Below are 15,647 nucleotides of genomic sequence, written 5' to 3'. Positions count from 1 at the left end.
ATGCGCTTTAGGGATGTGTGTCCGTCCCTACCAATGACGAGAGCGAATGAATCTGAGCCCTTGGTATTTTTACTCTAACTACACTGCAAAAAAAGAGAAGAAATATGATAAATAATTCCTGACAGCATATGTTTTAGCTCATTGTAACTTATTAAACTTAGTTAATCATGTTCTTAATTGTGTAAGTTGCGCAAGCTGTTTTAAGTCAGTTTAACAAGTTCAATGGACTCATACGGTTTAATTTAATTCAGCTTAATTTAAGACAACCATGATTTTTTACAGTGTGTAAGTACTGAATTAACTATGAACAGAGGCCTATCAGTCCCCTCCATTTTAGAGAAAAACCATGTAGAAACGGGTAATAAATAATAAATGAACGTAAACTTTTGGATCTCATACAACTGCCCCTCCCACCACTTTAAAATATCCGCTACGCCCCTTGCTGGCAGTATTTGCACTAATTATATTAATAATAATTTCTAATAGACCAATAATTCAAAGAATGATGAATATAACTGCCGCTTGTTTGCTCCGTCACACTGTGTCGAACAAAACAGCTGTTTTTTCGCATTTGCAGCACTCATATTTATTGTTTGTCATTAAACTTACAAAAAAAAACTCCAGGAAAGCATTCTTTGTGCAGTGTTAAATATTTACACAAAACATTTCTTCATCTAGGCCTACATCTTTTTTATTATGATTTATTATTATTATTTTACAAAGCATCAGGAAAAGATGTCTGATTAATGGCATCACACTAGACTAGTCTTCATCACACATCCCCTCGCTCAAACACACACACTCATGCGCGTGAAGGGTTTTAGTTGGTGTGATTTCACCAAGTAGGACGTTCCTGGATTAACATTTAAGGTTGATCCTGAAACAACATATTCAGTCAATCAGATTGAATGGATGCTTTTACAGTTTGCTACACTTAGTTGTATTTTGCTGCTTTATCGAACTACTTGCATAAAATGAGTTGCAACAACACAATGCTTCTGTGTTGTTTGTGGGGAGACAATTTTGTTCAATTCACATGCATTGGTAAAAACGTTAAAAGTCAGGCCTAAATTAATCGATTTGTGTTGGGACAACATGAAGGAATTGTGCGGAAACCAGCATTTCTTTACACTAATATAGACCATTTCAATGTGGTGTAGCATTAGCCTATGAACATTTCCTGCTTCTTATCAAACTATTTCCTAATTGTAACGAGGCAATTCAACCATAGATTAATGTTAAAACAGCTATCATAACATTTTCAATGTGTGTCTCGTTTGGATTCTCTGAAGCGACAGAAATTAAAAATGTAAAACAGGACGTTGGGACCATTGATGTGTGGACCTTATCATAGTCTATAGGCTTGCAGTTAGGGTTATGAACATTTATTGCCGTCAAACTATTAATTCACTCTACATTTAGGGAATAATTTACAGTTAGAGGCACACTCAAAATGACTTTTTTTACTGTTTGCTTAAACTTATTTAAAATTAGTTGAAACACAATTAATTACACTAAAATGTTTTATGTTAAGTCCACTTAACGTTTTTTTTTAAATTAACTTAATCGATTTGAGTTGGGACAACATGAATGAATTGTGCGGAACCAAGCCTTATTTACACACTAAAAATGCTTGGTTCCACACGGTTACTTCATGTTGTCCCAACACAAATAAATTACGTTAACTTAATTATTTTATATTCAATCCACTTAAATATGTAAAAACGATCAAGTCTTCTCCAAAAAAAAAAACAAAATAATTGTGTTTCAACTTATTTTAAATTAGTTTAAACAAGCAACAAATGTCATTTTATTTTCAGTGCAACATTTCCTGCTTATCAAACTATTCCATAACTGTAACGAGGCAATTCAATCATAGCTTAATGTTAAAACAGCTATCATAACATCAATGTGTCGTTTGCATTCTCGGAAGCTATAGAAATTAAAAATGTAAAACCAACAGGACGTGAGACCATTGTTTATGTTTACCTAGGCTACCTCAAAATGGTCTTTAGGCTCACAGTTATCCAACTATTAGTCCGCTCTGATTTTATGGAATAATTTACAATTAAATGTACATGTACATTAAATAATTTTACTGCTTGCTCAACGTAATGAAAATGAGTTGAAAACAATTAAACGACATCGTTTTTTTAAGTGGACTTAACATGGGACAACATGAATGATGTGTGCGGAACACAGCATTTCTTTACACTAATATAGGCTCACAGATATGGTTATGAACAATCATTGTCATCCAACTATTAATCCGCTCTGATTTTAGGGAATACTATACAGTTCGGTTTGAGGTGCACTCAAAAATGACTTTGACTGCTCTATCGACTTATTTAAAATGAGTTGAAGCAACACAATCCAACCCAAACTGTTTTATATTCAGTCCACTTAAATGTGTACGTTAACAATTACTTTATGTTGGACAACATGAAGCAATTGTGTGAAACCCTGCATTTTTAAGAGTAGGAATTAGCGATTAGGCCACATGAATGATGTTCCATGATCAACGATAGATGTTAATAACGATCGTAATCTACTTGTAAAAATCACACCCACCAAGTTTTTTTTTTCATTCAGTCAATAATGATTTAAACTCACAAATCCGTATACAATTCACGTCAAAGAGGCTCCTGCACCAAAAAGCAAGTGCGTAAAATAAAAAAACAATTCTTTAAAAAAAGGTCTTTGTGGAAATGCACATATCTCCGTCCGTCAGTTGATTAAAAATGAGGATTTTTTTTGTTGTTGTTGTAGTTTGTGAAATATCACCATGTTCTGCCGTACAGCAGGTTGGAGCTCACCATGCTGCTCGTGTACTCGATGAGCGCGGCGTCAGTCTGAGAGAGGCCGCCCATCAGAGGCGGACTAGGCGACATTTCCTCCAGATCCTCGGCTGAAGCTAAAGTCTCGCTGCCCAGGACGCTTTGCACCTGTTGATGGATCGGCGTCGGCGTGCCGGAGCCGTTCTGACACGGTTTACCGTCCTTAACAAGCACAGGCACGGCCACGCGCCTTGGCGACTGCTGCGCGCACATGTTCCCGCTGTCCTGCTGCTGGGACGCTTTATCCTTCGCCTGCCGCTTCATTTTGTACCTGTGGTTCTGGAACCAGATCTTGACCTGCGTCGGGGTTAGGTGGATCATGCTGGCCAAATGTTCCCTCTCCGGGGCCGACAGGTATTTTTGCTGCTTGAAGCGGCGCTCCAGCTCGTACACCTGCGCTTGGGAGAAAAGCACGCGCCGTTTCCTGCGCGGCGCCGCGTGTAGAGTTACCATAGATTTACTGGCGTCCATTCCCGGTAACGTGCCCATGTTCATGCCCGCCGAGGGACCCATAAACCTGGAGACTTTAGAGAACAAGGAGATTAATATCAGTGCATGCATGATTAGGCTAACCTCAACTATTACGCGGTGCTTTTGGAAGGTAATTAAAAGCAGCCTGTACTCAAATTAATGGATGTACAATTAAATTAAATGCATAAGATAGTATCCAATAACATACAAAAGGATCTTATGGGGCAATTCATAACACAGTTTATTTGTATAGCACTTTTCACAGTAACTATTGTTTCAAATCAGCTTTACAATCATCAAATGCGTTGCAATCAAATTCAGTGAAGTTAAGGTTATTAGTTGCCATACCTTTATTAGTTACTAATAACTTAAACTAACTAGCTAGTAGCTAATAGCTTTTAACAATTAAAGTTAGTATAAACATATTTAACCTGCAGTTATATAGCATACAGGTGATGCCTTTGTGTACATGTCAATCGGTGCTCTTTGGGAAGGAATTCTTTAAGGTATGCAAACAAATAATCAGTCCAATGCATTTGAAAAAAATGTGGATTTTTTTAACCTTCATGGATTGCCTATATTTAGTAAAATGAAAGCCCTGGACAGATTATTTGTTGGATAAATTATGTTCGATATTTGTTTTAATTTGCACACTAAAGCCCACTGTTGTCGTAGCCCAGTATTATTGGGTCAAATATGGACAAATAGAAGGTTGGTTAACCCAGTGGTTAGCTTTGTCTATATGTGACACTACGATCTATTTTAGTGTACCAAGTGCTTAAAGGATGTATGAAAAAAAATGTGCACGTATATGTAGGCTGCATGTTTTATAAATGCAAGTGGAAAAACAAATGAGAGAGAATACTCTTTTAAAAGATACAAACGAAAATAGAATTAAATAGGGGAACCTATCCTCATATCAATCTATATTTGGTAAAATATTAAAACCAGCCTTGGAGTTTAATGAAATGTTACATTTTATGCTACTATTTAGTTGTTTAACTCAGCAGTTGGGTTTGTTCATAATACATGCATTATTAAAATGATCTAAATATGTATTCTGACATAAACTTGCTTTGAAAAACAGATTTTACATATAATTACAAAGTGCCAAGAAGTCCCAATTCCACAAATAACTACAAAGATAATGCAACTAGTCGAATTAAACGTATGGTTTAAAAAACATCTCGTAAAAACCTTCTCAAGCGACATATTTTTATTGTTTAACTTTGACAAACTATCCATCCTTCCATCCATTCAATTCATGTTTATTCATACAGCGCTTTTACAATGTAAATTGTGTCAAAGCAGCTTAGCATATAGAAGTTTTAGTAAATATATCTGTCTGTCTGTCTCTATCTAAAGTACCTATATGATCATATCATATCTTGTATAAGACCTTAAAAAGGTTATATATGCGCACATGACCGTTTGAAAGTATGTAAACAAATAACAGATGCATGTAAAGTAACAAACAATTGTAAATAATTATAAATAAGTTAGCATTCTAAATCTCTAAAATTTTGAGTGCGCTCCTCTGACTCACTTGTCCGCGTGTAAACAAATAACAGATGCATGAAAAATAATTATCATGTACAATAGTAAATTACTAATTTACGAATGCATATACAAAAAAAAAAAAGAGTTACGCAAGTAAAATTTAATCTAAAGGTCTAAACTTGTGTGCGTAACAACGAATGAGTCCATGCGCTCATCTGACTCTTATGTAAACAAACAACAGATGCATGTAAAATAATAAACAATTGTACAGAATAAATATACAGGCTAATTGATGAATGTATTTAAAAACAAAAAAATAAGGTAAATTATAATTTAATGCTTTAAACTTGTATGCGTAATAAGTCCATGTGATCACCTAACTCACTTGTCTCTGTAAACAAATAACAGATGCATGTAAAATAGTATTATTACTAAACAATTGTAAATAATAGAATAGTATTTGACGAATGTATGTAGCCTAATAATAAAGTTAAATTCCCATCTAAAGCGCTAAACTTGAGTGCGTAACCGAATGAGTGCATGCTCATCTGACTCGTCCCTACGTAAACAAATAGCAGATGCATGTAAAATAATAATAAACAATTGTAAATTATAATTTTCCCAGTCCTGGGTTGCGGCTGGAAGGGCATCCGCTGCGTAAAACTTATGCCGGAATATTTGGCGGTTCAATCCGCTGTGCCGACTCCTGATAAATAAGGGAATAAGCTGAAGGAAAACGAATGAATGTAAATAATAATATATAATTGACGAATGCATGCAATAATTGACAATAAATACATGAAATTCTAATCTAAAGCGATCTAAACGTGTCTGCGCATTGACCGAACGAGTGCACGCGCTCATCCCACTCACTTGTTGGGTATCTCGGCTCCGGGTTCGAGCCGTACCAAGCCGTGGCCGTGGCGCCGTTTCTCATGCTCTCCTGGTAGGATGGCAGGTCCCCCATTGCACCGATAGTCCCGTTGCAATATCCGCCCATGGTGCTGTGCGAGAACTGCGAGTGCGGCATGTGGTACGCGTTATGGCTCATGCTGTGCTGCTGCAAATTAGCCTGAGACACCTGACTCTGTCGATATAGAGGAGACGCCAGGCTCGCGCTGCTCTCCATGGCTGCAAACTTCTTGAAGGTCTCCTCGATCGGGCTCAAAATATCGCTCACTGAGAAAGGCGTTGAGTGTTTGGGGCTCAAGGACATGGTTCAGCCCGCGAGCAGGTTTGCTGAAGCTGCCACAAGCCCGTGGATGTGCGCGTGGTCCGCCGTGCGTAACCGCGTACTCTGAGGTCCGAATGTGCGCCCTTGGAGGAAGAGGCGAGTCCTGGACGCTCTTATTTCTGCCTTATTCCCGTCGGTCTGCTGGTTTACGACAAACTCAAGGGGCGGAGCATCGAACCCAACGAGCCATTGACATCCTAGTAATTGAAGAAATACTCACGGAGCGAAAGATACGCAAAGAATGCCATCAGAACGGCTCCGCTCGCAAATTTGTACCATTTTGAGCTTCCAAGTGCCGTCAGCTCCTTTTTTTTTCTTTTCTTCTTTTTTTGCATCAATCTATCTAAGCTTTCGCATTATGATAAGTGGCGCTCACGATCTGAATTCTCCTCCAAACGTCGGAGATTTCTCTGTGTATAAACTTGAGAGCTCTGGCTGACATGTAATGCACCAGAATCGGACGGTCAGGTTGTACAATTTCACTGATGGTAGCATGATTTATAATGGTTTTGCAGGAGCATACGATGTTTATTTGGTTTGAGATTATACCAATCCATCAGTATACGTGTGGAGCTATTACTCGCGCACAAATGTCAAACAGTTATGGATCAGAATCATTTTAAAACAGTTTAAACTAATCTACAATTAAATTTAAATGTAAATTATAAATGCGTATTTGTTTTTATTCTGTTTAAGTTGCAAGTATATTGAGCAAGTGGCATTTTAGTAGCCTATGCAAATGGGGAACCCTTTAACCCAGAATATAAAGTCAGAGGGCATGGCCAAAAAACACAAAACAGTCTTCTGTTTCCAGCTCCTCATTTCGCAACGTGTAACTCCCGTTAACTGTTTAACTCCTGTTAAAAGATCGAGGGAAAAAGAAAAGCGTTTAAATTCTGAAGATTTCTATTTCCCGCGTTTTTTTGTGTGTGTGTGTGTGTCGGATGTAAAAGTAATCAAAGGCAGAGGAACGAACTGAAAGCTCACCAGGTAATACACTTTTGATACATAAGTAGCTAAGGCGATATAATAGGCTTTATTTTGGCAAATTCCCCAAAAACAAATAGTGCTTTGCAGGATGTTTTCCTAGCAGGTCAGAAATGTTTATTCAAATTCATTCGTGAATCGTGATAATTTGCATATCGAATGTTTTTGTACATAAAAATCTTTAACATTGCCGCGTTTGTTATTTAAATTAGCAAGAAGATTGTGCGCAAACTATTCAACCCAGAACAGTGATTATTTTTCGAAAACGAACAGTTTTTACCCCATGCAACTTGGTCTATATATATTAAGCTGTGTTTGCGTTAATAAATTAGATTCAGAAAAGGGAATATTTTAATTGTTTCGTGAATAATGAGACAAGCATGCATCAGATTTCTTAAAAACATTCACAGTTGCTTTGCAAATAATGTCACGAAGCATTTGGAAAGAGCGGTCGATATAATGGAACGTACAACAACAATTAACACGATACAAATATTAATAGCAACAGTTAATATTATAATAATTAAATGTTTCATTAATTCGAGCAGATCCATGTTTTTTAGGCTGATGTGAGAAACCACGTTTTAATTTTAGCAGACATTTTAAAACGAATTATTAGACTCTAAATAAAGTGCTCGTTTATTTCAACCCAATTCTGGGTGCGATGCGGACTAACTCAACTGCTGGGTTAATTTTTAGAATTATATTAATAGGACTATATTTATTCGAATGTTAGGGCTAATCCATATTTTAGCCAATTTGGGTTTAAAAAAACACGTCGAGCTTAATAATATCATTATCTAATTCGATAATGACCTCAGTCGTTACAACTTAACTCAGTTTTATTTCTAGAGCACTTTCAACCAACCACAATGGGTACCAAAGTGCTGTACATATAAACACAAATGCAAACAAGCAAGGAGCTAAAATACATATGATTGAATACACATGATTAAAAGCTAAATAAAACCAGTGTGTTTTCAGTGACCTCTGAAACGACTCCAAAGTAGGAGATGTTCTTAAGGAGAAGTCTTGGAGCTGCTACTGAAAAGCTTTATCAAGTGATCATGAAACAGTCGAAGAGAGTCGATCCTTGGAGCGTAGAGATCTCACGGGTTGATGTATTTTAATTAGCTCAGAAACAATAAAACACCAATGAAAATATTTTGTGCACAATTAGATCGTAATAGAGTAATTTAATATTTATATCCGCGAACAAAGCACAAAACAACAGCATTGTCTTTTATTTTTTCCTGCAAATCCTCCAGGTGTGCATATGGCAGCGCGGCGCTCTCGAGGGCGCGCATTCCAGCCTGTGATGAGGTGAAAGGTCCAACGCAAGTGACAGAGCACTTAAACAGCCTTTCTTCTGCTGTCTCCCGCAATTAATGTTATTGAAGGACTGAAATGATGCTAATAGTTAGGCAGAAAGCCTCTGGCTGCGTGGAAACACATGTATCTGGGTAGTTTACTGCTGCATTATAATTGGAATGGCGTTTAATAAAATATCCAAGTTGAAAAGATAATCTGGAGAATTCCCTGCTGTGATTTTTTTTAATGAGGTAAGGTCCGATGATAATAAAATCATTAGCCTATCTAGCTGCATGTTTCTTTTTTGTGAGAGGATTTGCTTGAACTTAAAAAGATTTGAACTGAGCTGTAGGCCTATATCGGTTCTTTGACACAGTTTTCTTATTATAGAAATTTATTTCTAACTAAATGTCTTAGCTATAACTTATTATTTTATTTTTTTCTCTCTGAATATATGGTATTAATCATTTGTGTAAATATGCTTGCGAAAAGACTAACAGGAAGGCTCGAAATTGAATGCATGACATGCTTTCGACAAAATAAATTAAAATATGGGAAATTATTTATCACAATTTAATTTTCTGATACTTTAGATTAAATTTTTTATAAGTTGCATGGATATATGCATAAATATACATAGGACAAATATAGAGAACGGTAAATGCATTAATTTCCACTTGCATTTTAGACAGGTCATTTGAAAAGTGATCTACAACTTAGTCTACAACTTATTTTTTCGTCGGGATTTTTTTTCAGCTTTCGCTTTGTCAGAATAAAAGCCAATTAATCTGTCTTTATCAAAAGATAAACATTAGACGATCGAAATAATTAGCATCTCGGATGAAATCAAATTATTAAGGTTTCACGAACAGACAAGATATGGTATTTTTGTTGGAATTTTGTTCGGTCTCGATTATGTAATTGTGCATATTTATAACTTTTTCAAAACGTTTACCTTTAATTTATTTAAAAATAAATGCATCTATTTAGCTTTCTGTTAGGCTTATAAATATTAGTTATGAAATGTATACAAAAAGCTTTCAGTGTTTGGTCAAACTAATCGTGTCTTCAGTACGTTTTTTTAGCTTTATCGTTAAAGCCTCAATAATATTTGACAAATATCCTACAAAAAAATAAAGATGCATTATATAACAAAATGTCGAAAAACACAGGAAATAGATGTTATTAATGAATGAAAATGCTTGAGCAAAATGAAAAATCGATTACATTTATTAAAAATATTTTTGTAAGACAAATATAGGCTACGCATTTATAAAATATAGTCTTTATTTACAAAGCTAACAAAACATTACCAGACGTTTACGCTTCAGACAAACAAATTTCAAACAAATGTACATGCTTCAATTAATGTTTTGACCGATAGCTACATCAGTTTATTCAACACAAAATTTACTTTTAATTTCCACTTATATGCCTAGCCTATTACGTGATTTAGAAATACACATTATCCTACGATAAATACTGTAACACTGAAAAATAAGTTAACACATCGCTGTTCTCCATTCGTTTCTGTAAGAAAACTTAATTAAAATATGGTAATGCATTATTAATTTTAATTATGTAAAATGTCATATTATTGTTTTTAATATCTACAACATTTGTTAGTAGCGCTTTGTGTTTTGCATAGTATCTATGAACTAAATTATACTAAATGCACTAAATTAATTAGGATGAAATATGGACAAATAATTTTTTTCCCTACTCATAATCTACACTGTAAAAAAAATGCTGAGTCCCACACAAATCCGTCTTGTTGTCCCAACACAAAACGTTTAAGTTTACGCAATTATTTTTACACATTTAATCGGATTGAACATAAAACAATTAAGTTGTCCCCATAAAAAAATCTCAAGAATTGTGTTGCTTCAGCTCATTTCAAATAAGTTGTTTGAACAAGCAACATAAATATTTCGTGTAGTCTTGTAGACTATTTCAATACGGTCTTGTCATTCACTGAAAAAAAATATTCAAAGATGATTCCTTGGATTTACTCAATTTCTTTATGTTAAGAGGTGGTAAACAATTTATTTGGGCTGAATTTAAACAAACAAATTAAGTTTAACATTACTAAACTTAATTTGTTTGTTTAAATTCAACACAAACAAATTGTTTGCAACAGTTCTGCATGCAACACTTTTTTCAGTGTTGGCCTATAAATATTTCCTGCTTATCAAACTATTTCAACTGTAACAAGAGGCAAATCAGCCATAATTTAATGTTAAAACAGCCACCATAACATTATTTATCAATACGTGGCTCTTTTTGGATTCTCGAAAGCTACACTCAAAAATATTTTTGCTGCTTGTTCAAACTACTTATTTATAATGAGCTGAATCAACACAGTTATTTGTTTTTTTTTAGAATAACTTAAATATTTTGTTTTATCAACTTAAATTTGAAAAAGCAATTAGGTTAACTTAACAACATGAAGGATTTGTGTGGAACTGCATTTTTACAGTGTGTAGAAATTAAAAATGTAAATCAGGATATACGTATGAACTATTGTTTTTGTTTACATTCCTCAGAATGGTTTATAGGCTTCCCAAAACATTAAAGCAGTCATTAATATGAATGAGATGCAAACCTAAACATTATCCAATCAGCGATCCTATAAACTGATTAAACATTTGAAGGAATACCACAGATCATCCAGCCATCAACAGCAACTATGTTTTTTCCCCAATCCAAATATATCGAGAAGAAAGAGCTGGGTTTTTAGGCCATGCTCTCTGCTGAATTCACATCTGACCTCTAATCTCCTCCCCCTCTTCAGCAGGCTTTCCACCGCTCTTTCTCACACACCTACCCACCTTCTCTCTCGCGCTCTCTCTCTCTCTCTCTCTCTCTCTCTCTCTCTCTCTCTCTCTCTTTCTCTCTCTTTCTTTTGTCCTTCGTCTTCCCCATCACCTAAAGCAGCAGATCTGCGGCTCTTTCTTTCTTTCTTTCTCTCTCTCTGGGTTTAAATGAGGAGAGCAGCTGAGCTCCTGCGGGATTTTAAGAGGTGACCCACTCGGCCCGCTTTAAAGGCCCGGTTCAGGCCACCTGGCGGCCCCGCATCACCCCATCAAACTACTCCCTTTTTCTGACGCTTTGCTTCCTTAATCTGCGGTGTGCTGTATATTATAAAAGCTATAGACGTCCATTTAGATTTGATCATTATTTGCTTATAACCAAATCAAGAATGATCTGTGCGTGTGTGTGAATTAAGATTAAACAAGCTGTTCCATTTCGCTTCATGCAATATAAATATATATCTGTATAGATAGATAGATAGATAGATAGATAGATAGATAGATAGATAGATAGATAGATAGATAGATAGATAGATAGATAGATAGATAGATAGATAGATAGATAGATAGATAGATCACTGTGTTAGTTGTGCAAATCAGAAAAGCTGTTCCTCATTTCTTTGAACAAGTTGCAAGTGCTTGCGTGCGTGCAAATGGTTATGTGCCTTTCTCTGATGTTTCCTACGTTATCAGTTGCTTATGTCATGTTGATAAAAATGATAATCATTTTGGTCTCTGTCTTAGTCTCAACCACACAACATTTAATAATTTGTTTCTTGCATAAATCTTCACATGCAGCTGAACAAGTTGTCATATTATTTTGTCATAATGCATGTTTCTATATATTTAGGCTTTTTTTCTAAATCGATCTACAGTTGGTAAATTTCTCCCATAAGGTAAATCTTCCTTCTAATGAAAATGCATCTCAAAGGAGACTCATATGTTAACATTTCTACTTTTGTTTTGCTTTTTCTTTGTGCTACGCACTGTTGTCTTTTCCTTTCTGTATCACAATGAGATTATCTTTCATGTCATAGTTTACATCAGACAGCCCTCCAGAGTACACTGCTATATTGACAACATGACTAAGTAATTAGACTGTCTGATCCGTACACAAGGACTTGTCATTCTGACGCCACTGACACGTTCATTGATACAGAAATTCAGTTTTGAGAGATGAACTAAGGGTTTCGAGCAAGAGGCTGCCTTTTGCTAATCTATGGTGTTTTGCTTTTTGCTCGTGTTGCTTTGAGAAATGCACTTACTGTTTTGCAAAATTTAATCTGAGAAATGTTCCAAAGCAACTGAGGAAAAACTGTAAATATGGACAAACGCTGGGTTTTTATTTATTTATTTTATTTTATTTTTTTACAGTTTTTCTCAGTGGCTTTGGTGCATTTCGCACAACACTATTTACATTTGCACAACAGCTCATGCATTTCTCTAAACAGTTAGTACAAACTGCAATAGTTGATAACCTGCAAAAGGGTGTCACTTGCTCAAAATGGAGAGCTCATTCCTCAAAAGCAAGTATTGATGTCAATGAAAGTGTCTGTGTCATCAAGATGAAAAGTCCTGACAGCATTGTTTGTGAACAAGATAGTCAAATGGCTTTGTAGTGTTTTCATTATGACAGTTTTACTCTGTGCATTTTTTTCTAATGCAAAAAAGTCCGATTTTGGTGACACTTCCTGAAAATGCTCAAGACAGCATACTATGTGCACAGCCATTTGAAAACTACAGTGAAGTTAGACATCACTGCATTTAGTGAGGAAACTGAGTACAACACACTAACTATGTATGCTTCAAATTTTTACTGCATTTTGTCTTTACAATTCTATTTTATTCTTAGCATTGTGCAAAAGAATAAACACACCCTTATTTACAACAAACATAAACTCCCTTTGGGTAGAGCTGAGCACAACTGTAAACAATATTGCAGAACTTATTAGAACTGAAACTACAACATACACAGGTCTGTAAATCATTCATGAAGTTGTTCTATCCAGAAGACATTTTCAGCAAAAATTTTTTTTTTTAATTTTTTAAAATAAAATCAGCTAGACAGATTTTGACTACTAGTTCAACATTTTAGTATGTAATGCCTCAGAAATGAGGACTATTAGTTTTATATGGAATGACTATTCAGCATTCACAAGTTTAGTTCATTTAACTGACATAACAAGCAAATGAAAATGTTATAAACAGCAGAGTTGTATGAAAGAAATTGATTTTCAACAGCATTTGGAATTTGTTGGAAGGAATGAGAAACTGCTACTATGATGTGCACAAATGACTAATTGTTTTGAGAAATGCATTAACTGTTGTGCAGATGTAGACAGTGTTGTGAGAAATGCACCAAAGCCACTGAGAAAAACTTTCATTGAAAGCCTAAATTTGGGGGTTTGTACATATTTCACCAAAATCCTGGGTTGAAATAAATGGTGCAAAAAATATTTTTTACAAATAATTTAGTGGTAAATGTAATAATTTCAAAATCAAAGACTATAGTGTATTTACAAACGCCAAAAAGCATTTAGAAGCATAAGTAAATAGAACAAAATAAATAATATGTGTATAAGATGTGAATTGCTGAAGTGTAAACATTTAAAATATTTATTATATTACCTGCAAGTAAAGACATGCAAGTACAAAGGACCATACGGTAAACAAAATGGTTTGAGAGACAATAATCTGAAATGAAATAATTAGGTCTCTAAGTGTAGACAGATTGGAGTTTAAATTAAATGTATCTTTAAAAAAATAAAGAAAGGTTACATAATTAAGTATGAAGTATGAGCAAAACATGTCTAATACTTTAGACTTCCGACGGACGGACTGACGGACGGACGGACGGACAGACAAACAGACACAGACAGACAGACAGATAGACAGATAGACAGATAGATAGATAGATAGATAGATAGATAGATAGATAGATAGATAGATAGATAGATAGTAGATAGATAGATAGATAGATAGATAGATAGATAGATAGATAGATAGATAGTAGATAGATAGATAGATAGATAGATAGATAGATAGATAGATAGATAGATAGATAGATAGATAGATAGATAGATAGATAAAATTTCAAAGATAACAAATACTTAATTTACGGATCATAGACAGACAGACAGACAGATTCAGCATTTATTTATTTCCCTTCATTAACTGCAGATTGTGCTTGATTGGGTCATACTTTGATGTCAGTTTCTGCTCTAAATGCTCGTTTTTAATGATAAGGCCTATTTATGCATCTCAGTCAACACTCCACTGCCATTAAGGATGTCGGGACGAAGTGACATTTGCTGCTTATTTGCTGAAGTAAGCATATGTTTTGTGAAGATGTTTGTCCACAGAAGAGCCCTCGAGAAAGCTCGGAGCACTCAGGTAGATCCACACACGACTAAAATGACATCTAACTTTACGTGGAGACGTTCAGCTTCAGCGGACAAAACCACACAGGGAAAGAGAAGTTCTGGATCAGCAGAATTACAACATCTCTCCACCGCCGTCACTTCAAAACACATGAGTCAGCCGGACAGATCCAGAAACGTGTTTTGGGTTGACTTTTACACTTTTAATAAAATCAGTCTTATCTCCAAACTTTTGTAGGTCTCTAAAATTGTATTCTTCAGTTACTCTCCCTTTCATTGTAAATTTATTATTATTTATTGCTTTTTCTTGTAAAATTTCACACCCATAAATGTACATTACTTTTTCATTTTTTAATAGATATTTTGATATAAATGTATATATGTAAATATTTTCATATACAGTTCATCCAAAGCAGTATTCATAGCGCTTCGCGTTTTCCACATTTTTTGATAACAGCCTTATTCCAAAATGGATTAAATTAATTTAATTCCTCAAAATTCTACACACAATCCCCCATAATGACAATGTGAAAAAGAGTTTTTGAAATTGTTGCAAATTTATTACAAATAAAACACTTGAAATATCACATGTACAAAGTATTTACAGCCTCAATACTGTGTTGATGCACCTTTGGCAGCAATTACAGCCTCAAATCTTTTTCATTCCTCTTTGCAGTACCTCTCGAGCTCTATCAGGTTGGATGGGAAGCAACTGTGTACAGCCATTTTCAGATCTCTCCAGAGATGTTCAATAGGATTTAGACTGGGCTCTGGCTGGGCCACTCAAGTACATTCACCGAGTTGTTGTGATGCCACTCCATTTATATTTTGGCGCTGTGCTTTGGGTCATTGTCCTGCTGGAGGATAAACCATCGCCCCAGTCTGAGGTCAAGAACACTGAAGCAGTCTTTCATTCAGGATGTCTCTGTACATTGCTGCATTCATCTTTCCCTTTATCCTGACCAGTCTTCCAGTTCCTGCTGCTGAGAAGCATCCCCACAGCATGATGCTGCCACCACCATGCTTCACTGTAGGGATGGTATTAGCCTGGTGATGAGCGGTGCCTGGTTTTCTCTAAACATAACGCCATTCACTCTAAAGAGTTTAATTTTAG

The 15,647-nt window shown here is 35.3% G+C and overlaps 1 protein-coding gene across 2 annotated transcripts; it reads right to left on the bottom strand.

Annotated features, from left to right (window-relative positions):
- Window positions 1-700: 700 nt before the first annotated feature.
- nkx2.4b (NK2 homeobox 4b) lies at window positions 701-6,163 on the bottom strand. Of its 2 annotated transcripts, XR_015518000.1 has the most exons (3): window positions 5,682-6,163; window positions 2,201-3,361; window positions 701-1,611 (listed from the first exon to the last, which is right to left on the bottom strand). XR_015518000.1 is itself a non-coding variant. In NM_131589.1 (2 exon segments), coding segments are annotated over 2 exon segments (924 nt in total). In that variant the 5' UTR covers window positions 6,025-6,058; the 3' UTR covers window positions 2,588-2,780.
- Window positions 6,164-15,647: the final 9,484 nt, after the last annotated feature.

The sequence above is a fragment of the Danio rerio genome, chromosome 20, assembly GCF_052040795.2.
Source record: "Danio rerio strain M-AB ecotype USA chromosome 20, GRCz13ab, whole genome shotgun sequence".
Lineage (NCBI taxonomy): Eukaryota > Metazoa > Chordata > Actinopteri > Cypriniformes > Danionidae > Danio > Danio rerio.
This window is presented reverse-complemented; position numbering and strand designations above follow the sequence as displayed.